General features: G+C 36.1%; 1 protein-coding gene across 6 annotated transcripts in view; it reads right to left on the bottom strand.

Moving 5' to 3' along the window:
• The window catches only part of st3gal3b (ST3 beta-galactoside alpha-2,3-sialyltransferase 3b), a 56976-nt gene extending 33474 nt beyond the window's left edge, over positions 1-23502 (bottom strand). The window contains exons 1-7 of one of the 6 annotated variants that reach the window (XM_039676173.2): positions 23321-23497; positions 18042-18190; positions 16278-16352; positions 7725-7796; positions 7312-7359; positions 3985-4027; positions 269-361 (exon numbers count right to left, since the gene is read on the bottom strand). In XM_039676173.2, coding sequence (XP_039532107.2) covers positions 269-361; positions 3985-4027; positions 7312-7359; positions 7725-7796; positions 16278-16352; positions 18042-18150 — 440 coding nt within the window. In that variant the 5' untranslated portion in view covers positions 18151-18190; positions 23321-23497. Of the gene's footprint in view, positions 1-268; positions 362-3984; positions 4028-7311; positions 7360-7724; positions 7797-16277; positions 16353-18041; positions 18191-21840; positions 21936-23320 lie in introns of those variants that run through there. The other 5 variants (XM_089131391.1, XM_089131392.1, XM_089131393.1 and 2 more) reach the window with 5 other exon arrangements.
• Between the last annotated feature and the right edge of the window lie 396 nt (positions 23503-23898).

Below are 23898 nucleotides of genomic sequence, written 5' to 3'. Positions count from 1 at the left end.
CTGGCTCCAAGCCCTTACCAGGATAAGTAAAAAATATAATGAATATGTTATACTGATCATATTAACCTGTTATAGCTTATACATGATGTGTGCACGAAAGAGACATCGGAAAAGCACTAATTTCAGCCGAAACGTAAAGTGTTTCTCAGTGGCCTAAATATCAGCGCATCACTAGTTTAAAACAGCAGATTGCGCAACAACATGTACATTAAGCCACAATGTTAATAATAATAATAAAAAAAATAATAATAAAAAAATCGGTTCATACTTTGGATAGATAGCGGTCATTTTGGCAGCTGCATAGCCAGGTTTGCAGGATCCTTCACTGAGGTTTCCATACTTGTACACCAACTCCGGAGGCCTGTAGACAGTTAGAGAGGAGAAGAAAGAGGAGGAATTCATTTTGGGTTGTAAATGTTAAACCTGACAGGACTATCAGACAGCATAACTATGCTACAGGGTAATGGCGAATCGGAGGTATATTGTTTTTATCTCGCCTGACACATGATGGATGACATCTAGATCAGGATGTGATGGATTACTTTATGAAACTTCGTTTATCGCTGATGTGTTAAATAAATGAAAGAGTCAAACAATAGGAATGCAACATTTTGCTGGCCGCACAGTGAGCATGTTTATTTCATACTTTTGTTCGGAAAGAATGTTCCAAGCTCAAAACAGCTAACGCTTTAAAAACAGCATTTGTGGTATGATGTTACCACAGAAAACATTTCTGACTAAACAGGGCCAGCGTTCCAGGTAGTTTAAAAGCCGAAATGTAAAGTACTTAGACTAATTATTCCATAAAGCTAGTTTATTTTTAAAACTATAAAGTTATCTACTTTTCTAGATGAATACACATCTGGTTATGCGTGACAGAGGTTTGCACAATGCAAACAATGCTTTAGAGACAGAAATGCCATTGAACACATGTCTTGTTAACATCTGTAATGTTTGGAATCTTGTGGTTATACTTTTAAAAACTGTGCCTCCATGGTAGGTGCCTTACAATATTTTCTTTTATGTAATTTTAATCTAAATGTTTTCATATTAATCAGGGTAGAGTTATACACGAGTCAAACATATTTGGTATGACGCTATGGCACAAAAAAAAAGTTAAAAACTTGAACAGAACCTGGAACAATCAGGCCTCTTTTTAAAAGACTTACAGCATTCTATTATATTTAGATATATTTACAACAACATTGAAATTATGGGCTCGGTAAGATTAAAAAAATTAAGAAAAAAAGAAATTAACTCTTTTATTCAGCATTAAATCTGACTTTTTTTTTACATTGTTACAAAAAAATACTATGGTCAAATAAAATTTTGTTCCTTTGACCTAAACAAATAAATTAATGATGCTGAAAATTCAGTTTTTAACATCACAAGAGTAAATTAAATTTTAAACTATATGAACAGAAAACTATGGAAGCTGTTTTCCGCCACAGAATGAAAAATAAAAAAGGTAATTGCGACTTTTTATCTCACAATTCTGACTTTTTCTCACAAATTGCGAGTTTACATCTTATTTCTCAGAATTGCGAGATATAAAGTCAGAATTGTGTGATATAAAGTCGCAATTGCGTGTTAAAAAGTCAGAATTGCATGATATAAAGTCAGAATTGCGAGATATAAAATCAGAATTGTGTGATATAAAGTCAGAATTGTGTGATATAAAGTCAGAATTGCCCGATATAAAGTCGTAGTTGCGTGTTATAAAGTCAGAATTGTAAGATATAAAGTCAGAATTGTGAGATATAAAGTCAGAATTGCGAGATATAAAGTCAGAACTGCGTGATATAAGGTCGCAGTTGCGTGTTATAAAGTCAGAATTGCGAGATATAAAGTAGGAATTGCGAGATATAAAGTCGCAAATGTGTGTTAAAAAGTCAGAATTGTGAGATAAACTATTCTGAGGGGAAAAAGTTAATCTTTTTTCCCCTTAGAATTGGCCTGATAACTCACAATTGCGAGTTTATATCCAACAATTCTAAGAAAAGATGTCATAATTTCGACATATAAACTCCCAATTATGTGTTATAAAGTCAGAATTGCGTGATATAAAGTCAGAATTGTGAGATATAAACTATTCTGAGGGGAAAAAGTTAATCTTTTTTCCCCTTAGAATTGGCCTGATAACTCACAATTGCGAGTTTATATCCAACAATTCTAAGAAAAGATGTCATAATTTCGACATATAAACTCCCAATTATGTGTTATAAAGTCAGAATTGCGTGATATAAAGTCAGAATTGTGAGATATAAACTATTCTGAGGGGAAAAAGTTAATCTTTTTTCCCCTTAGAATTGGCCTGATAACTCACAATTGCGAGTTTATATCCAACAATTCTAAGAAAAGATGTCATAATTTCGACATATAAACTCCCAATTATGTGTTATAAAGTCAGAATTGCGAGATGTAAACTCGCAATTGTGAGGAAAAAAGGCAGAATTATGTCTTTTTTTCCAGAATTGCGACTTTATATCACGCAATTGCGACTTTATTTCTCACAATTCTTATTTCATATCTCGCAATTGTGAGATAAAAAGTCGCAATTATATATTTATTTATTTTTTATTCAGTGGCAGAAACTTTCAAAAAAAAGTTTTAAATAAAAATATCCTACAGACCCCAAACTTTTGGACATACATTATTTATACATCTAATATATCAAGTGGTTGTAACAATAATAAAATATCAAGAAATCCTCTAAATGGATGGGGGGCAGCAGACACGCTCCTACCACCTAAATTGAGTGGCATCATTAATAACCTGCAGCTCACAATGAAAGCAGTTCAAATAAACAGGTGAAGAGGACACAGGTCAGGTCTGAGAGGCCAATGGGTTTGTGTGTGTGTGAGAGAGAAATCAGGACTATCAGAGACTGGAGGTGGTTGAGAATGAACACATGCTGGCTGGACCACCTTGTTAAATGTCATCTAAAGCATCAGCTCAGCTGTGTTAATCTCAAAAACTGGATTAAAAATCACTATTAAATAACTATGTCCATTTTTCTGAAGAGTCAGTAACGCAATAATAAAAAACAAACCAAAAAAACATGTTCTCCGAACTTACATTGTTGCTAAAATGCCGAAAGCCCAGGTTTCAACATCAAATCACATTGTCCGACACTAAGTGCCTTTTCAACAGTTAAAATAAAACCCACAAGACGCTTATCTGCTGAAGTGGCATTTTGATGAAGTGGTTGGCCCAATGGGACAGTGCCATATTTTGTTGTCGTGACAGCTCTGAGTCTTTGAGCAGCAGCGCGGATGGTGGATTGAGGCCAGCTGAATGATGAAGTGCACCACACAGACAGTTTTTACTCACAGCGTCAATGAAATCTAAACCTGTCGAAGGCTTTGCTTATTGTACGTGCGCATGGTGTGGACAGACATGCCTTCTCTGATGCTCAACACTGGGAAATTAGGGCGAGGTGAGAGTCTGGGTGCTTCAAAGATGAAATGTAAACATATACCTACCACACACAGACCTATAATACATCACAACACGTCACACGAGTCCGCTCGAATGGATTGCTCTGATGGCACTGAATGGGGGCAAAAGCCTTTATTGCTTTTAAGAGTTTTTTATTTATTTATGTTTCTCTATATAATATGTATTGCAACAACCACTTGTACTAAACACTACTATTCAAAAGAGTGGGGTTAATTTCATAAGCAACGTATTTTGGAGCATTAAATTTTGAATTTTTAAAAATGAATTTCTTACGCTTCAGGACGACTGAACTGAACAAGAGAAAGTAGAAAGGTAATGTGCTGAAAAAGAAACAGCATCTGATACTACAAAATCTTTATGTAATCTAAAAATCATGATAGTAAAAAATAAAAAAATTTTTTTTTTTTAGATAAACTAACAGGCTGTTTGCTCTTGTTCGATGTATTAAAATTTAGATTATTTTATGGAAAATTTTCTCTATTGGTGAAATTAGGAAGGGATTGTGTCATACGGAATACTTACAGCTTCGAGTCCAGATTCAGCAAGAACCCTTGCTTATCAAACACTGCGAAGAGAAAGATGAAAATGAACATTAACTCAGAACATCATAAGCCAAACTCAAAAAGAAATGTAAATCCTCACTTGTAATGCCATCATGTCAAAATGCATCACATGTGCATTTTTGTACCACTAAACATGTAAATAAAAATGAACATTCAAGTAGTTAGTTCATCATCTAAAGGATTTTAGTGTGCACTGAAGCAGCAGCGATATAAGATTAGACCAGCCAAAACATTCCACATTTCGACCGGGAAATTGTTAAAAAGCAGCTCTCCACCTATGAGGGCTTCATTAGACCATAGGTGTCTATGGGGTGTCAATGATGCTAAGCCTTCAAAAAAGAAGAGAGAAAAAAAACAGAAGTGTGAGCAGGGGGAAATGAAAAAGCAGTAAACCAAAACTGCTGTGCATACTTAAGTATGCTTACTTCATTCCTTCTGGTCAATACAAACAGTAACATGTTCAACTTTAAGCATGCTTAATGCGATAGCTAGAGGAGCAGTGCCACTAAAAACAAAACAAAACAAAAAAACATTTAACAAAAGACCAAATATTTACCAAGCAGACTGAAATAATGGGCTCAGTAAAATGACTGATGAACAGGTAAATGTGGAATAAAACATTAATACAGCTGCTACATTCTCATTAGCAACACTGAAAAAGGCATCAGCGAGGACAGCATTGCTAATCATATGGCACTAAGGCATGGAAAGGAGAGTTTGAGAACGCCACGGATGCTCTCCAGACAGATGCTGCAGAATGGAGAGGAGGAACTGGTTAGAAAGTGACCACTGCTGAAAAGGATTATTCACAGTTGGCAATTCAAAGACAGACCCTCCAAGGGTGTTTTAACTGGGGAACCACAGCAAACTCTTAGAAACCCGCCGGGGTCAGACATTAACCCTTTCAAGATGGAGGCCCAAGTTTTGGATTACAATTTCACAGGGATGTAAAGTGGGTTGCAGAAAAAATGACAATCTAAGTGTCTCTGGTATATGTTTAGGCTAGTTTAGCAGCCTGCAAATCACTGATTTATAATGCAAGTCTTTGCTAAATTAAGAGTGAAAACCCATTCATATTATAACCAACACATTCTTCTATAGTCATAAAGACATCATTCTAAGGTATGAAGGCTAAGATGTGCTTTTCATTCATAGTGTATTGTATGTTTTTGGCATGTGTATCCCAGTGTTAATTTCGTTGACGAAAATAATGACGAAAATTATTCGTCAACGATATTTTTTCACAGACGAAAATGAGACGATAACTAAAAAAAAACTAATTTTGAATGACAAAAACTATAACGAAAATCTATTGACATTTTCGTCAACAAATAAAAACTAGATGAAAATGTTAGATAGTGACGATTTGGGAAGCGATCCAGTCAGACTGATGTCCTGCGTGAGTGGTAGATGCGCACATTTGTACTGTAACGTGCTGATAATAAAACGTTAAAAAATGCGAACGTCTGGGAGAATGAGTAGAGCAGACATATAGATATGAAGAAGAGTGACGATGCAAAAAATATCGTTATCCATAATTCTTCTATTAGTAATTCCTCCGTAATTCTTCTAAATAGAATTCTTCTATTCTAAATTCTAAATTAATGCATTACAATTTAACTAAACCCATTATATTTTAATCGACTAAATCTACTGTAGATTTAGTCGACTAAAATCATATTGAATTCGTCGACTAAAACTAAAACAATTCAGATGACTAAAATATGACTAAAACTAAATTGCATTTTAGTCAAAAGACTAAGACTAAAACTAAATCAAAATTTGCTGTCAAAATTAACACTAGTGTATCCCAATGACAAGATACTGAAGTTGGTTATATTCTTTTATAGATTTAACTTGGTTTCATGTGTAATGCAAAAAAACTTTTAAAATAAAAAGGAAATATCCCTATTAATCATTTACTTAAAATATCATGCAATCACAATTCCCATTTAAAAAAATAATACAATGAAAATAATCAGTGATGTCATATTAAAAGAAATATGGTAATTTATTTATTTATTTCATACATTTCTCTAGGAGATTAAATCAGCACTTCGATGTTTACACTTAACACCCGTCTCATTAAAGTTCAAGTTCAACTCTGTTATGGAAAAAAAGACTGCATAAAACACAATGTCGACTGTAAATAAATGAGATTCACTTTTGGTGGTTACGGCCCTGGTGCTCGGAGAAAAAAGTTTAACACTAAAAGTTTTAGGGGGGAGGGGATACACGACGCAATGTACACTATCTTAAGACTCTTTCACACCAAGTATAACATGCAACATTTTTTGATAGAAAGATTATTATGCAGCTATTCACAGCAGGGATGAACTTTCTCTGACAATGTTTTTAATGTCTGTTGAATACTTTTTGTTTCGCCTGGGGATAAAATCGCACCAACCAAAAATATCCGAGAACGACTGATTGCATATAGTACACTACCATTTAAAAGTTTGGGGTCAGTAAGACATTTGAAACGTTTTTTGAAGTTGTCGTCGGTCACCAAGGCTGCATTTATTTGATCAAAAATACAGTATCTACACTAATATTGTAAAATTAAACTTTTTATTAACTTGTTATTAAAAACAAAAACTAAAAAAAAAATTCTATAGGAATTTATTATAAAATGTCATTTATTCAGGTGATGTCAAGGCCATTAATCCAATTTCAGAAATTATTTTACTAAATAAAAAAATAGTAAATATTACTAAAACTGCTGTGCTGCTTAATACACCTTTTCAGGATTCTTTGATGAAATAACATTTATTTGAAAAATATATTTCTTGTAACAATGTAAAAAAAACAACAACTTTCCAGTCACTTTTGATTCATTTCATGCATCATTGCGTAACTACAGTAAAAAAGGATAATATTACTGATCTCAGTGCATATCAAATTTTAAAGCACGCAGATACTCTAGGTTTTGAGCCTGACACTATTATGTTCCTATTTTAACTATCTAAGCACATCCTTCTGCCAAAACGAGGTTTATTCTAATTTTTGGGTGAACTACCCCTTAAGGTACTGGTCAGACACAAAGCGGGGCACCTTTCAGGTCTCGGTCCTGGCTGGTGTGAGCTTTGCTGTCATTCAGCACCACCTGTTGTACTGATGCAAAATCATTTCATTAGTTAGTTTTTTGTTTCCTCATATAGCATTTGGTGTGAAAGTGTCTTTCTTGAGTAATGTAGTGGAGGACATTATGTCTAGACTACCAGGCCTCCCATAATAACTGCTAGGGTTCTCATGTTGACCAGAGTGCACTCTTTGCAGGCTGTACCTGAGCCTACTGTTCGTCCCACGGAGACAGGACCCTCCACCACCGGCTCTGAAACACAAGACCATCAATTAGGCCTCGTGGTTCTGTCCTTGACACAATCTTCTGGAAACTTTGAGGTTACGCTGAATGACCCTCAGGCCAAACCCACAATCGCCAACCTATTTCAAACATTACGAACTAGAAAGTTGCATTAGTTCCAAGAATTACATTAAGTTGAAAATTTCAGGATGCCCATCACCACCATACTTTCCAGCTGATACCATTAGCTGCCTGTGCAGTAAAATTGGTTATTTAAATAATACTTAAAAAAAGCCCAGACGGATAAGGATGTTAGTGCCCAACGGAGAGCCCTTTGATTATTTCACCAGTCCCCAATAATCACCACAACAGAAGGAGCGGTGGAGAGTTTCTACCTTTGGTCTCTGGGGATTTGACAGTATTTTTTGTGACTTTACTGACTTTTACTGTGGGCGTCACATCTTTGTCTGTGAAACAAAAGAATTAAAAATTAGCAGACCTGCTACATATGTGCAAAAATCAAACAGATAATAAGGGTAAACATTATGAACATGCAGAAACCAAAAACACATTAGAAAACAGTGGCATCAGAAAGTTCAGGTTTTATGCCACAGATATTCTTTCAAAATGGACAAAACCAGCTTTGAAAACGATTACACTTGAGTCTTGAACATTAACACTACTGTATATCTCCACTGCGTCAAAGAAGCACGTCATCTCACAATTAGGGGTGGGTGATAGGACCATCTATCTCGATAGGAGTGATTTTATTTTACAATAACGATACACTGTCACAATGTAGTTCTTTTTGCTTTAAATAAGGTTTTTATATCACAATTTTTGATACCATTGAAATTTCATCATGCTCATCAGCAATTTCAATATAAATATATATATATAAAACAAGCTTACTAAAGAAAAGTGAACAGTTAGTGATAAAATAAGAAAAATAAAAAAAACAAATTACAAGCAACAGGATAAAAAACTACAATAGAACAGACACAAATGAAATGGACGTGAAAAAATACCTGAAAAAAAATTCAAACACTAAATAAGAAATACTACATAAATTGTAAAAGTATTTAAAAATGTACAAAAAAACACTGCATAGTTTTCACTGTGCAAATTAAACATACTTTAACGTATTTTTATTAGCTAGTTAGAAAAATGATTTAGCCAGGAGCAGTGAGTGATTGTCTGTCTTTTGTGGTTTGATTAATATTAATGGCACCGACAGCAACAGGAATATTAGGCTGCCGCCACTTTAAGACCAAATGCACGGATCCAATGCACGCTTTCTCAACTGTTTACGCTCATTTAAGAAATAAATGACTGCGTTTACAAGAATACTCACAAAAACTGACATTTTGATACATAAGTGTGTGTATTTGACCGTTCAAACCCAATTAGGTGGCAAAAAGACCTCAGTTCAGTAAGCAGTGGCTTCATGTGCATCTCTCAGACAGAGCTCAGAAACCATATGAAACATACCAAAATGAGTTCTTGCAGATTTCTTTCACTGCTTTTGCGTTTAAATGATTTAAAATGACTTGTTTTTTAATTTCATTGTTTAAAATCGCATGCAAGCTTTTGTGGCAGCGCAGCACATCAATGTCACGTGAGTGCGTAACCGCAATGAAGAGAGACGATAGACCAAAATCTCTCCCGGTTGACAAATTCCTACCCGTTAATCATGTCTACCAGTATGTCGCCGACCCCAACAAACAATATTCACTAACATGGACCAATCAGCTGTAAGCAACATTAAAAGTAAAACAATCCCACATGTTTTATAATTTTGTGAGCCTATAAAACAAGTTATTTTAGAATAGTAGCCTAAATATTACACCACTGCTAGTACAGCGTAATTAGCTTAAAACAGAAGATGATTTAAATTAGAAGGCCAGAAATCACATGCTAAGTTTGACATAATGGTAATGGTTATGTGCAAGCATGCGTTTGATCCATGAGTGCGCACACATCTGGTTGCAGTTTCGCTTGTCACCAGAGGGGGCATAGTTCTGCAAAAACTCAGAGACTTGCCCAATGCGCTTTCAATAGCTTTTATTTTATTTAAGGATAAACATAATCATAGCAAAAACGTAATAGATGTGATTAAAACAATTTTTTCAGACGAACAAGAAAAATAAAGCGTAGCTCTACAGCTGGACACTTTAGCTTATTTTAACCAACTGAACTTTCAATGCAGACAGCTCCATTGATTATTAGTGGATCTTTTTAGTTTGGATGCATCATAAGGCTCGTGTCCGGTATAGAGTAGATAGTGTAATAGCTCTGCTATGAATCTGGATCTAGGCAAGCTCACCACCTTGCAGACTCTCTAGAGCTCAATAACATTGGATTATAAGGAGCATTTGTAAAAAAAAATTGTAGTTGTTTAACATTGTTTTTGCCCTCTCTATGTCATTTATCATCAAAATAGGGTTGTGTTTCCTTCCCTTGTACCATTTTCAGAGCCATTTATTGTGATTTGTCTTTACAAATGTGTCCTGGAGTGCCTTTCATAACAGGGGTGAGGTTAAAAAAAAAAAAAACATCCCAGGTTCACAAAATTTTCCAAAATAAACTGGGCGCAGCTGTCGAAATGTGCCGTTTATAATTAATCTAACTTTTTCCACAGGGGTTCAAGATACCAAAGTCAGTGAAGGCAAACATGAATTGAACAAACTGAGAACAACGTGCTTGCTGAACCCTAAATAATCTCGGAGACTGTACATGAGGGGAGGAATAAATGAAGAAACCTGCCAAATCCATTTCCTCAGCTGCGTTTCTGAGAGCCAATGAGAAACCATTAATCAATAAAACTTCAAAATAATTGTAGCAACCAAATAGTTATTTGCCTCTTCATCGACCTATAGCGCAGACTCGTTTCCAAATGAAATGAAAACACTTTATTCTGTCTTATCAAGTAGAACATCAATCATATTTACACTATTTACATATTTCGGGCCCTTTTGCAGATCAGGAACACAGGGACCGTTCTGACTTGTCTGCACCAGGACCGAGCATCGATCCCAGCCATTTTCCAACAGCATGCTAAAGTACTTTTGTGTTAGTGCTGTACATGATAAACATCACGCTGTGTGTTTATGTGTGTGTGGACTGAAGCCGCCTTTCCATGATCTCCAAAATTCAAGATTTAATTGTCGCATCACGCCCCCTAGTGGCAGTGGTATGGAACTTACAAATCATTTGTGAACCAGCCTTTACCCTCCGCTTATTCAAAATGAATGAATAATAAATATATTATTAATATATCCAACTGGTGGCTACCAAATACTCACTTGGTTTTTTTTTTTTGGTTTTTTTTTTTACAAATCTTAGGCCTGGTTTCACAGAAAGTCAGGATTAGTCCTTAGTTCAATTAGGATATTTAAGTAGCTTTTATAAATGTTCTTTGTTTGTATTACATTTTTAACAGCATTTTAGCATCGAGGCTATTTACATGGGAAACACAAGGTCAGTCTTTCAATCCATAAAATTAAAATTATTATATAAAACATTTCAACTTGACATAAGATTTGAGGGATACATTGAGGGAATATTGCATGTAATCACTCCTATCAATAGATAAAAACCAATGTGTAAGAGCCAGTCAGCATTGGATTTAAAGTTATGGATATTTCAACAATTATGGGCTGAAAGTCCTTGAGTCAATTAAAAAGATCCGTTCTTGACCCTTCTCGATATGTTCCAGAACCAGGAGTAATGTTCGAAGCCTCAGCTGTGAAGACAAAGCATTGGTCTGAAATTCAAATGCCATATTGTTGATCTCCTATCATTGCTGCTGCTGAGGTCAATAAATCTTCTGAGGTCAAAAAACATCCTGAGACAAAACAATGGCACAGACATAATTTTAAGATATCTCAGTGCAAGTTGTTTTCAGTTAAAACAATCAAAATTCTTTTTAGTCTGGGACTAGACTGTGAAACCAGGGGTTATTATTTCTCTGTGAATCTGACCCGTACTGTGGTGCTCTCCCTCCCTCTAGTGGATGAGGAAAGATTGCAAATAGAAGTACCTTTTTTGGGATTCATCCGATTAAAAATAGAGTGTTCCAATGGAAGACCATAAAGAACCTTGCATTAGGGATGTGCACAACAAACAATTTCATTAATGTTTAAACAGAAATGTTGCAACCAACAAGTCACCTAGGTATTGTGAAGCGCCTGTGACGAGAGCTGTTGCTCGGGACCCAGTTTTGAGTCCAGCATATCCTGGGGCCAGTTGCATAAACATAGACATTATGTTAAGACCAAGTGGCAACATTCTAATCTGAAAGATGAAGCCTACCCGGAAGTGCGATAAACTGCAATACATCTCAAATCTGCTAGAGACGGATTTATTGTAATCTTCAATATGTTACGCGTGCCTGACAACTGTGAGGGGGGTGAATTTTTTTCTAACTCCTTAGTTTAGATCATATTTAGATATAAAACGTATGACAAATAAGGGCGGTTAACTTTTGATTGACAGCTGATAACGGGCTGCGCCGAGTGAATTTGACATTTCGGCCAACACATCACACCACCTCTGTATCCTTTCTGAAACTTTTGTTTTTGTATTTGCCAAGATTTTCCAGTATGGCACCGTCCATACCCCCATAAACAGCCTCAAACCCGTTCTTCAGAGAGTCTATGGGTGACGTCACAGACGCTTTGTCCATATTTTTTTACAGTGTATGGTTAAGACAGTGACTTAAGAACTAGTATGATCAACTAGCAGTTAGTTAGGGGTAATCAGTCTACTGTTCAGTATCAAATTAGACCAATGTACATTTTTATGTAACTAACTTAAAAAAGTTATGAACAGTCTTGAAGAAAAAAAAAATGGATGACTAACTTGTTAGACTAGTCTTAGCAGTTTATGCAAATTGCCCCTGACCTGGGGCTGGTTGTATAAACTGCAAAGACTAGACTTTCAAGATAGACATCACATGTCTTCCTTTAAGAATTTTCAGAACTGTTTAAAGTCAGTTACATAAAAACATAGATTGGTCTTGTTTGATACTAAAAAGTTTTTCCAACCCCGTAAGACTCTTGTTCATCTCCGGAAGAGAAAATTAAGATATTTTTGATTAAATCTGAGAGTTGTCTAACTCCTCCATAGGCCTCTATTGTATATGAAACTTGCCGGCCCAGAAAGTTATTAAACACAGCGTTAAAACTAGTGATCGACCGATATTGATTTTTTAAAACTGATATCGATTATTTGCATGTTTATGTGCCCGATAACCAATATTTTTATTACACAATTATTACAACACACAACTGAAATGAACAAACCATTTTATTTAGAACAATCAATCCCTCCTTACATACAAAAAAACTTTTTTATACACCAAAAATAAAGGGGTCTGGGGGCAAAAAAAAAAAAAAAAAAAGTGCACGGTTACTTTGCAAACTGCCAGCCCTGCCATTGACTAAGTGAAGTAAGTCCATACATCACTTTTTCCTCTTTTCAGTCATCTTAAAAAAAAAAAAAAAAAAAAAAATGTTGAAAGTTAAATCTTCAAATTACAACAAAAAAAGTATTTAGATTATTTATATCATTTATATATAAATTATACATATAATTTATAAGCATCAGCCACAACATTAATGTTAACAATAGGCAAAATAAATGTGAAGTCTAATATTTTCAAATGGAGAAAATAAATTATTGACAGGGGAGTCATATCAAAGTCATATCAGATTTAGAAGGTTTATGTGCATTTAATGAGGAATAATTCTGTTTATCCATGCATTTACACAGAACTATACTCAACTGCGATTGCTCGTGGACATAATAAATCATTTCCCTAGAGCTGTATTTATTTAGATGTGTATTAGAGAAATAATGGTTACGTAGTAAATGCTAATATAATTTTGGGTGTTTCAAACAAGTAAATCAGCATTCCTGATCATCAACCCAGTGAGCGCTCAGCAATGTGAACAAACTTTTTTTACGAGACTAATGGTGAGCAAATACAACAGAGAGAGAATTAAATTCAGCGCTTTTATTTCCAACATGCACTCATTCACGTCTGTTTTATTTAATTCGTGTAAAGTTACGACTTTATTGGGACAGGACAATTTTTTTTTATTCTGTGTTATACATCAGAATGTAGGCCCACTATTGGCTGACGCTGGTCATGTGTATGATGCGTGTTATGCTGGCCAATAGTGAGCTCGTACAACCCAGAAGCGCTGGGCTGTGACACTACAGGAACTCACTCAGAGGACCACAACATAGAAGCAAATAGTTGAATAAAGTCATTCTTTTTTGGGATTTTTGCTTTGCACACAAAAAGTATTCTCGTCGCTTGATAAACTTATGGTTGAGCCAATTGGGCTATTTTAACAATGGGCCGGCAAGTTTCAATTACAATAGAATCCTATGGAGGGGTGAGACAGCTCTCAGATTTAAAGGGGGTGGGGGGGGGGGGGGGGGGGTTTGACTGCGATTTCACTTTTTTATTTTAAATAGTGTGTAATGTTGCTGTTGGTGAATGAACAGTATCTGCAAAGTTGCAGCGCTGAAAGTTCAGTGTAAGCAGAGATATCGTCTTTTCAAAATCAGGAAGTATATTGCCTACAAAAACGACTGGATTGGGACTACAGCTGGGTTATGGTACGTCACTAACCCACACATTTGCATCAACTACTCCCTCCGGAATATGCAGAAAAGGGCATGGCCATATTTCAGCAGCTCCAGCAACTCGTCGAGTGTGTTGTTCACGCAGCTGTCAGGTCTTATGTCTTTGAACTTCCCACGGACGCTGTACTTCGTCAACAATGGATACAATTTCTGGTTGATTATGTTCCTGAAAATGACGATCGTAATCTAGCTCTCTGTGCTGCGCATTTCACGAAGACAGCTTACAGAATCTCCACGAGTTCAACACTGGATTCTGTTACTGAAACATGAAGCAGTTCCGACTTTAAAACCAGAGGCAGCAGTTGTTGGGCCACAACCTGTAAGTAGGCTTATGCTACGTTCACACCGGACGCGAATAGGGCGTCAGGCGCGAATGATTTCAATGTTAAGTCAATGCAAAGACGCTTTCGGCGCGTGAAAAATTCCTGCGGCGCGAATGAGGCGTGGAGCGCGGCGTGGAAGACGCGAATACGCCTCATTCGCGCGTCAAGTTCGCGCGAATTGAGCGTCTGGCGCGTGAAGCGCGTTACGCGCGAATGATTCAGTTACTGCCATTTGTGCATTCACGCGTTTGATGCGAATTCGCGTCTGCCGCCCGAGTTGAAAAATCTGAACTTTGGCCTGAATTCGCGCCGCATTAACCAATCAGGAGCCTAGCTGCTTGCTCACGTGGTGAAGTGTCTGGATGCTTCAATAAATTATTTTTGTTAATATGACTAAATGCATGGTGGGATTATGCACAACAAACAAATGTTTTATCACTTAAAACATTATTTCTATATACGAGACGTTCATTTTGTATTGTTATTCATTCCATAGCAAGATTATATGAAATAGTATTATGTTGTAAAGACAATCAATATATGTGCATAAATTCGTGTCTGGACGTGAGAGAGAGAAAAAAAATCACAGGACAGGTTAATAACTTTTGAAGGCTGGCTCTATTTATCATCAAAACAAAAATAAATGACAGCTAGATTAGATGGATGAGGGCGAGGGTGATCCTCGCTCCGATGCGGGACAACATGTCATCAAACTGGGCGCGTGACAGGCGGAAGTACCGCTGACAGCGACCGTCATCCAGCGAAGCTCCTGGAGCGAGCAAATGGTGAAACTCGCCAAACGGTAAAGGGTCCGGTGGACACAAATATACGGCGACGATGATCCCCACGCCGCTGTTCTGCTCTCCAGAGTAAATACAGAGCGGTAACTCTCTTGATGAATGCTCGGTCGACATAAAAACAATGGCCGCCAACGGATTTTGATTCTGACGCGCGTAAATTTCGCTTCAAACTTTTGTTTTTGCGCGCCAGTTTCGCTCTTGACACGCGAATTACACAAAGTGGTCAAGCATCAAACTAGACGCGTCAGGCGCGAATTTGACGCGCGATTCGCGTCCGGTGTGAACGTAGCATAAGACTTAACCATTTTAAATGTATTTGCATGTAATATAATTCCAGACGTAGCCTTGTGTTTTAGTTTTTTCAAATGCCAGCGCTGGCTTTATTGCCACTAGGCTGCCACTAGTTATGCTATTTTGTGTCTATGACAAACGCGTACAAACATTAATTTTGTATAAGTGCTAATGTTGTAAATGTATTTTTCATGTATATAATTTTTATGACGTTATTTTCGATTTGATCAAGAACGTAAACTTGCCACCGCTGTTTGAGTATAACATTAGTAGCCAGTCAGTTGCTATTGTTGCCAGTCAGATGCTATTGTGTTAAACAAACGTGTATAAAGTTAAAAAAAATGTAGCAAATTATCATTCAGAAAGGTTTAGTAAGAGCCGTGTGTGGTGAGGTTCTGTTTGACTCGCTTCATCGCGGCATTCTCGGTCTGATTCTGCCTCAAACTGATACTGCAGTTCGACGCATATTTACATCTGGACCGGAGCTCATGACGTGCCCGTAAAGGTAATGGGCGTTAACTTTCCGGACAACGTAAGCGACAGTTTAGCCAATCACAACACACCGGGCCAAGCTAACCAATCTGAGCCCACGACGTGTTTCTGAGGGAGTGGTTTCATAGACTCAGGAAGTCAACCGCTCGTTCGAGGACAGAGGAGAGCGCGGCTGACAATAAACGTGAAGTTAATGAAAAATAAGACTTTTTAAAAACGAAAAACCACGAATACATGTTATATTGCACCCCATAAACACAATCACGCAAAAATAAAAAATATCTTGATTTTGTTCCGAAGATTGGAACAACATGAGGGATTAAAGATTTCACAGATTTTCATTTTTGGGTGAACTATCCCTTACCATAATAGACAGTCTTACCATAATGACTATGTTTATGGATCTGGTCCCAGATCTCATTCACCTTACTGTCTCTCAACTTTCCTGATTCTGGACCTATAAATAAAGGTTGAAACAATCCCATAAATAAATAAATAAATTAATATACCATTTTGAAACATTTTCTTGGTGGGCTCTTTAATATTAACAGTCCTGGATTTTAAGAAATATCTACATTTACAGTATTTCCTCTCTCGATGTATAAAAAGTAAATGGAACTGAACACCACTTTGAACATAATATTTTGAACATGTGTTTGCACAGTTTTTGCGCAATACATGCCAACAAAAAGTATAAAGGTCTAGAGGTAATGTGGGTAACTTCAAATCAATAACCTTTGCACTACAAACTTTATAACGTTTCATACTTTTCTTTTTTTTTTGTTGTCCTCTTCTGCGGATCTGTTAAGCCTAAACAAACAAGGTAGATAACAGGAATGGAATCACTCTTGAAACTGATAAGGAACGTTGGGTTTGTGCAAAATCAGGGCAAACTTTTCCATCGTCTTTTCCAATCAAGGCCGTTTAAACGACGCCCTTTGCTACTAAAAAGAGCAAACTGTTTTTTTGTGTGTGTGTGTTTTGGCCATTCATTTACACAACAACAGCGTTTTGGGGGCCTGAAAATTGTTTCAAAATTTGTTTCAAAGTGCATGTTTTTGAAAATAATAATGCTATCGTCTCCATGTAAACTACAAAACCTGAATTTGTGAAAACAGTGACGTCATGCACTCTCGACGTCATGACACTCTAAAATGAAAATGCAGATATAGACCTTTTCACCAGCCAACAAAAGTCAACCATTATAATAACTCCCACCGAACCAATCAGGGCCGGTCCTGACCCATTTGCAAATTTTGTATTCCTCAATTTATCCAGAATCGTGCATTTTAGTTCTCATGAGAGCGCAGAATTCAGTTAGCTTTTTTTTTTATTTACCAGGACAGTACACCTGTAACATGCCAGAATTAGCCAAGGGCTAGTTTTCATCTGAAGTCCTGTTGACCTGTTGTACAGTGGCACCCATAGGGAAAGCTTGAGGTTTAGAGACTGACACTTGTAGTGATTATAAAGGGAGGACTCAAATATTTAGCCACGAAAATCCCCACCACACCTGTTAATCATATAACTGAAAAGGAGGATATTTGAGAACCTTTGCTAATTCTTGCCCTACAGTCAAATGAAGCCTGGGTTATCACTAGTACTAAAAAAAAATATAAAACTATTAGTGTTAACTAAAAACAAAAGCTGAAATAAGATTATATAAATAAAAATTCTTAAAAAATACATAAACTAAACAAAAGTTAGAAATATTGCCTTGAAGTTGAAGCACTAAAATTACTAACTGAAAATAGATAATAAATAAAAATAAATTAAGGAATATATTTTTAAAAACAATTAAAATGACAAAAACACTAAAATTAACATGAAAAGTAACATTATAAAAATAAAAGCCAATTCAAAATAAAAAATAAAAAAATTAAATAACACCGCTTTGAGCAAACTAAAAACACAAGGTTTTGCAAACTCGGTGAACCCACACAAGTTTAATCACTTTGAGACGTGATCTGACCTAAACAACCAAGCAAGCAGGCAAGCGGACTGTTAAGCTTAATAATTCAACTGCCAGAGGATCTAACAAACAAACTGTGGCAAACATACATATTGACTGAGCAAAAGGCGCCCACGTACAACCGGACTCACATTTTACAGATAGATGGCAATACGAGGCCTGAGAACTACTCACGTGGCTTCTGGCCCCACACGGGCAAACGGAGCTTCCCAGAAGAGTAGTAGATGAACCCCAAGACCAGCATGGGACACAGGACGAACAGTAGTTTGTGTGCAGGCTTCATGTTCCTCAACCATTCACATGGTACCGTGTTTTTACATCACCTAGAAACGGGAAAGAAAAGTCAGGGAAGCTGAATCACATGTTCACAGCATGCAGTCAAGCAGACAGACTCTCATTATTAAAAGTACATAGGCCTAAGTCAGTATGTCAGCTGAGGAAATTTCTTTTTTACACACGCACACACGATTTTTTTTTTTTTTCAAGAAATTGATACATTTATTCAACAATTATGCATTAAATTAACTAAAGGTGACAGTCAATCAATCTTTTTTTAAACTTGCATAGTAAAATGTCCCAAAGCATTGTACGCTGAAAACAGTATGTCAGAAGTCCCCAGATGGTCTACTATTTCTGGTGGATTTTCGAAGTGTGGATCCGTGCTCACTCCCACAACCCAATGCCAAACTACAAAACTTGACGGATATACGCGTCCGACGGTGATGTATTCAGATAAAGGTTTGAGTGACTAATCAAAGTTTAACTTGACAAAAATATATATATATATATATATGAAGAGTTCAGATGCAAAAGCCTCTAAGTGCCATTTGAAATGTTCTTCTAAAATTATCATTTTTATCAAGCTTGTATATTTAAGTTCAGTAATTTCACTTAAATGGCAATGAAGATTACCTATTAATTGTCATTTAAGTGAAATTAATGAACTTAAATATACAAGCTTGATAAAAATGATCATTTTTGAAGAAAATTTCAAATGGCATTTAGAGGCTTTTGCATCTGAACTCTTCATATATTTATTTAATGTTATACGTTATATTCCATCTGCAAAAAAAATGTTAAAGCAACAGTTAAAGACGCTATTGTATGACGTGATAGTATTCTATATTTTTTGCTCCACACTCAAAATAATCTTTTTTTTTTTTCTTTACAAAAATAGTACATACTTTTAGGGTGTAGTATAAGTAGGCGAATTGAGATGCAGGGACTTTCTTTGTCACTGAATCATTCACTCAATTGATTTGTTCTTTGTGTGTCTTTATGAATGGCTCACTGTATCATTGACTCACTAGATTCATTTGAAAACGCAGATTCATTCATAAACAAAACACCCGTGTTTGCTGTGATTTTGTTTGGAACTACACTCACCTAAAGGATTATTAGGAACACCTGTTCAATTTCTCATTAATGCAATTATCTAATCAACCAGTCACATGGCAGTTGCTTCAATGCATTTAAGGGCGTGGTCCTTGTCAAGACAATCTCCTGAACTCCAAAACTGAACGTCAGAATGGGAAAGAAAGGAGATTTAAGCAATTTTGAGCGTGGCATGGTTGTTGGTGCCAGACGGGGGACGGTCCGAGTATTTCACAATCCGCTCAGTTACTGGGATTTTCACGCACAACATATGCTACATATGCTTTCAATAAAAATGTAAAACAGTTAGTTAATGTGTCTGTGATCACAAGGGTAAATTATTGTAATTTTCTACTGGTTGGTTGCCCTGCACGCTTAATAAACTCTAACTGGTCCAAAACACAGCAGCTAGAGTTCTTAGAACTAGGAAGCATGACCATATTAGCCATATTAAAACATAAGCACTAATGACTTATGATGCGTTCACGTGGTATGGAAAATAGGATATTTTCCACTTGTGAACTGGTATTTACCAGTGTGTTGCGTTCAAGTGCTTTTGTTGTCGTAATGTGGTAAAAAGATGGAGATCCAGACCTGTTACTTAGCTAAAACTATTTTAGATTGCGTAAGTCATCTACAACAGCAAGAAAATGATTTATCAAAACTCAAAAGGTAAATAATATGCTGTATATTTTCTAGATCATGAATAGTATATATTTTTTACCATTCACAATTCTCGCGGTGCTCTCCGCCATTTTGAAATGGTCAAAGGTTATCTCATCTCGGCAACTCGTCCATCAAAATATTCTACGAGTTGCCCAGTGGTAAATACCACATGAGGGGGTGTTCATGTGCATTTTCCATGTTGGCTTTTGGTATTTACCATAATTACCATAGCAAATGAACGCACCATTACAAAGCACTAAATTGTTTAGCTCCCCAGTATGCAAGCTCAACTAGAGCTCGCATTCAATGATACGACCACAACGCATCCCTGAAATGTCAGCAGTGATAAGTAGCGATTTGTAAAGCATTTAATTATTGCCCTTAAACGTCGTTCAAGGGGCATCCACTCAAAGTCCAAATGCAACGGACGTGTGTACTATGTCCTATTATTTTATGAGCCATCCTTACCACCTGCTGTTTATAGTAAGATGTAAGGCTTCGTACTAGGGGAACACCCATAATTTTAGATCACATGTTCACAATACCTGCAACCGATTTTTGTTCTTTATGGATAATGATGAAAACCAACAGATAAAAGAAAAAGACAAGATACTTTCAACAAATGAATTATAAAATGACTTAAGAACAACTCTCTATACATTAAAAGAATTCAGTTTTCTCAGCACGAATAGTCTTTGGTGCGACTTTTTGACAATTACTTGAGAACTTTAACTTATTATCGAACACTGTTCCCAAATACTTATATTGTGTATACTTATATAATACAGAGATTGTGTCAACTGGACTCTATCCTGTGAAGACCTCATTGACAACAACTGATCCACAACAAACCCGTCTGCATACTGTAATGACTCCGATCTTTAACCAGATGGAACTAGATAGAAGTCAGATTGTATCAGAACATTCAGAATATTTGATCTGTTATGCTGCCCGAATCATAATCATACACTGTTCGTTCATTGGCCAGAGGAGAACTGGCTCCCTGACTGAGCCTGGTTTCTCCCAAGGTTTTGGTTCCTTGCCACTGTCTCCTTTGGCTTGCTTAGTTTGGTACATGACACTAAATATTCAACAATATTATTGATCTGCCTGCATTAAAACCATTATGAGAACTGAGGTGGACAATGCCATTAATGTTTTCTCCAGAGCGGATTTGCGGATATTATATTATATATATATATATATATATACACACACATTTACATAATAATATATAATAAACTTTATATAATAAATTTAATATATATATATATATATATATATATATATATATATCCGTTCTGGAGAAAACAGTCATCGTCCACCTCAGTTGAGTTCTGAGGTGGATATAATCTATTAGCAGTATCAATCACGCTCGTGTACGCGCTGATCACACCCCTCTCTTGCACAGCGATCAGAATATATATACAAATGATCAGAATATATATCTATATATGAAGAGTTCAGATGCAAAAGCCTCTAAGTGCCATTTGAAATTTTCTTCTAGAATGATCATTTTTATCAAGCTTGTATATTTAAGTTCAGTGATTTCACTTAAATGGCAATGAGAATTACCTATTAATTGTTATTTAAGTGAAATTACTGAACTTAAATATACAAGTTTGATAAAAATCATCATTAAAGAAGAAAATTTCAAATGGCATTTAGAGGCTTTTGCATCTGAACTCTTCATATATATATATATATATATATATATATACACATACACACACACACACACACACACACATATATATATATATATATCATAATTAATCTGATATACATAATTATGAATATAACAATGTCACATTGTTATATTAGTTAGTCGCGCAGATTGAACATTAACGTTAGCACTGTGGTAAAACAACTGTAACGTTACGTTATAAAGCACATGAAAAAGACCCCTTCCACCGGGTTACTTTCACATTACCTGTCCCCACCAGTCGTCAAAACCCTCGGGTTAAAACATTATCAACCACATTTTTCTTTTCCTCCGCCGTCACTATCCATCTCTCTTCAGTTAAAAATACATATATATATACATACATATATATATATATATATATATATATATATATATATATATATATATTCTGATCATTTAAATTGATAGGAAACTTCCTGAAATTACTTTAGATACTTTCATTGTACTACTACCTAAAGTAAAAAAAAAAAAAGTCTCATCTTACCCCACACTCCCCACTGTCGTTTGCAAAGTTTCTTTTTAAACATTAATGAAATGTACACAACTCTATAATAGCTTTGTCAACTCAATGATAGCTTATCACAGTCTCATGATAACTGGTCAAACCCACTAAAATTGTTGTCATGATATGAGCAGCACAACAATAACTTGAAACTTCATTAAGTGATAGAGATTAAAGTGCTAGAGATTGTATTCCTCAATGCCTGAGAAAAACATAGCAATACAGAAAATATAAACAAGAAGATCATAGTTAATACAGGTGTTCCAGCACAGTAACCGCAGGGAAAATTCATCACATTAACCATAAACATGTTTAACTAACATTTGATGACCAAACAGTGTCAACACATTTTATCTTCATTTAAAGGAGTAAATAGTTTTATCACTTAAAAACCTATTTTAATGCTGCCCTAAAATCCAAATAAATGCCACTTGTGTAGATAACAATTACATGTTGAAATATTACTTGTTTGTCGCACTGTATCAATAAATCCCCCTATTAGTCTAATGTAACGTGGCATTTAAAACAAGTGAAAGAGGTGAAACTCAAGATCCATGTTATGGTAGTCACTCCTCGATTTTATCTGGCTTTTCTCAGTTCGTCAAAAAGCATAACTGACTCGCAGTAACAGCACAGCGTGATAATGTTTAATCTATCTTAAAAGTATGCAGATGTCGGACCCAGTCGGAGTGATAATGGGACGGTGATGTCCAGATACTGCATGTTTGCATTTCTCAGACTGGGAGCGCAGGCAGGCTAACGGTTTACCCTCCCCTTTACTTCACACACAAACCAATGGTAGCTCTCAAGGTAAACACAACATAACCGATACATTTCGATACATTTAAAAAAAAACATAAACGCGAGACTAGACGGAGAAAGGGTTAGAATACATTACATATGGTGGAAAATATGAAGGAAACGCTTTACGTGTTCAGGGGCCTAAAGCAAAGCAGCCTATTTGCGCTCATTCAGCTAGCCAGCCACGCACAAACACAGTCCAGACGGGCTAAAACTCATTCTCAAGCACACAACATTGGTACTCTTTTAAAAGCATCATACATTTAATGTTTGGCTTACCGGCGCCGAGTAAGTTAGTCGCGCAGATTGAACATTAACGTTAGCACTGTGGTAAAACAACTGTAACGTTACGTTATAAAGCACATGAAAAAGACCCCTTCCACCGGGTTACTTTCACATTACCTGTCCCCACCAGTCGTCAAAACCCTCGGGTTAAAACATTATCGGCCACATTTTTCTTTTCCTCCGCCGTCACTATCCATCTCTCTTCAGTAAAATTCTGCGAGGATACTTTATCACCACCTCCTCAAACCAACCAAAGTGAAGCTGCGTGTTGGTTTATTTGGATCTCTCTCTCTCTCTCTCTCTCTCTCTCTCTCTCTCTCTCCCTCTCCCTCTCTCTCGACACCGTTTAAGTGGGAGGTCTACAGACATGTCCTAGCCGATAGCAGGAGCAGCTGATTTGGAGAGGCAATTTTATTTCGGCTTATACTTTTTACATTTATTGCCGTAAAACAATAATGTTTCAAATTATATTGTAAAAATATTTTCAGATGTAAATGAATTCTTGTTCATGGTTTAAGGGGGCTAATTTGTTTCTAAATTAATTTGTTCAAATGAGCCCAATCTGCAATAGCTATAGTCCTTACATAAAATTCAGTAAACATATGAATTAATAAAATAAAATCGTAATGCGTCTACTTTTTGGAACATTTTAGACTAGAGAGTGTATCACATAGGCATGTGAGTGATGACATAGC

Source organism: Pimephales promelas, chromosome 5 (genome assembly GCF_988280905.1).
Source record: "Pimephales promelas chromosome 5, fPimPro1.hap1.1, whole genome shotgun sequence".
In the NCBI taxonomy this organism is placed as follows: Eukaryota; Metazoa; Chordata; class Actinopteri; order Cypriniformes; family Leuciscidae; genus Pimephales; species Pimephales promelas.
The sequence above is the reverse complement of the archived record's forward strand: the minus strand, read 5'-3'. Positions and strand labels throughout refer to the sequence as shown.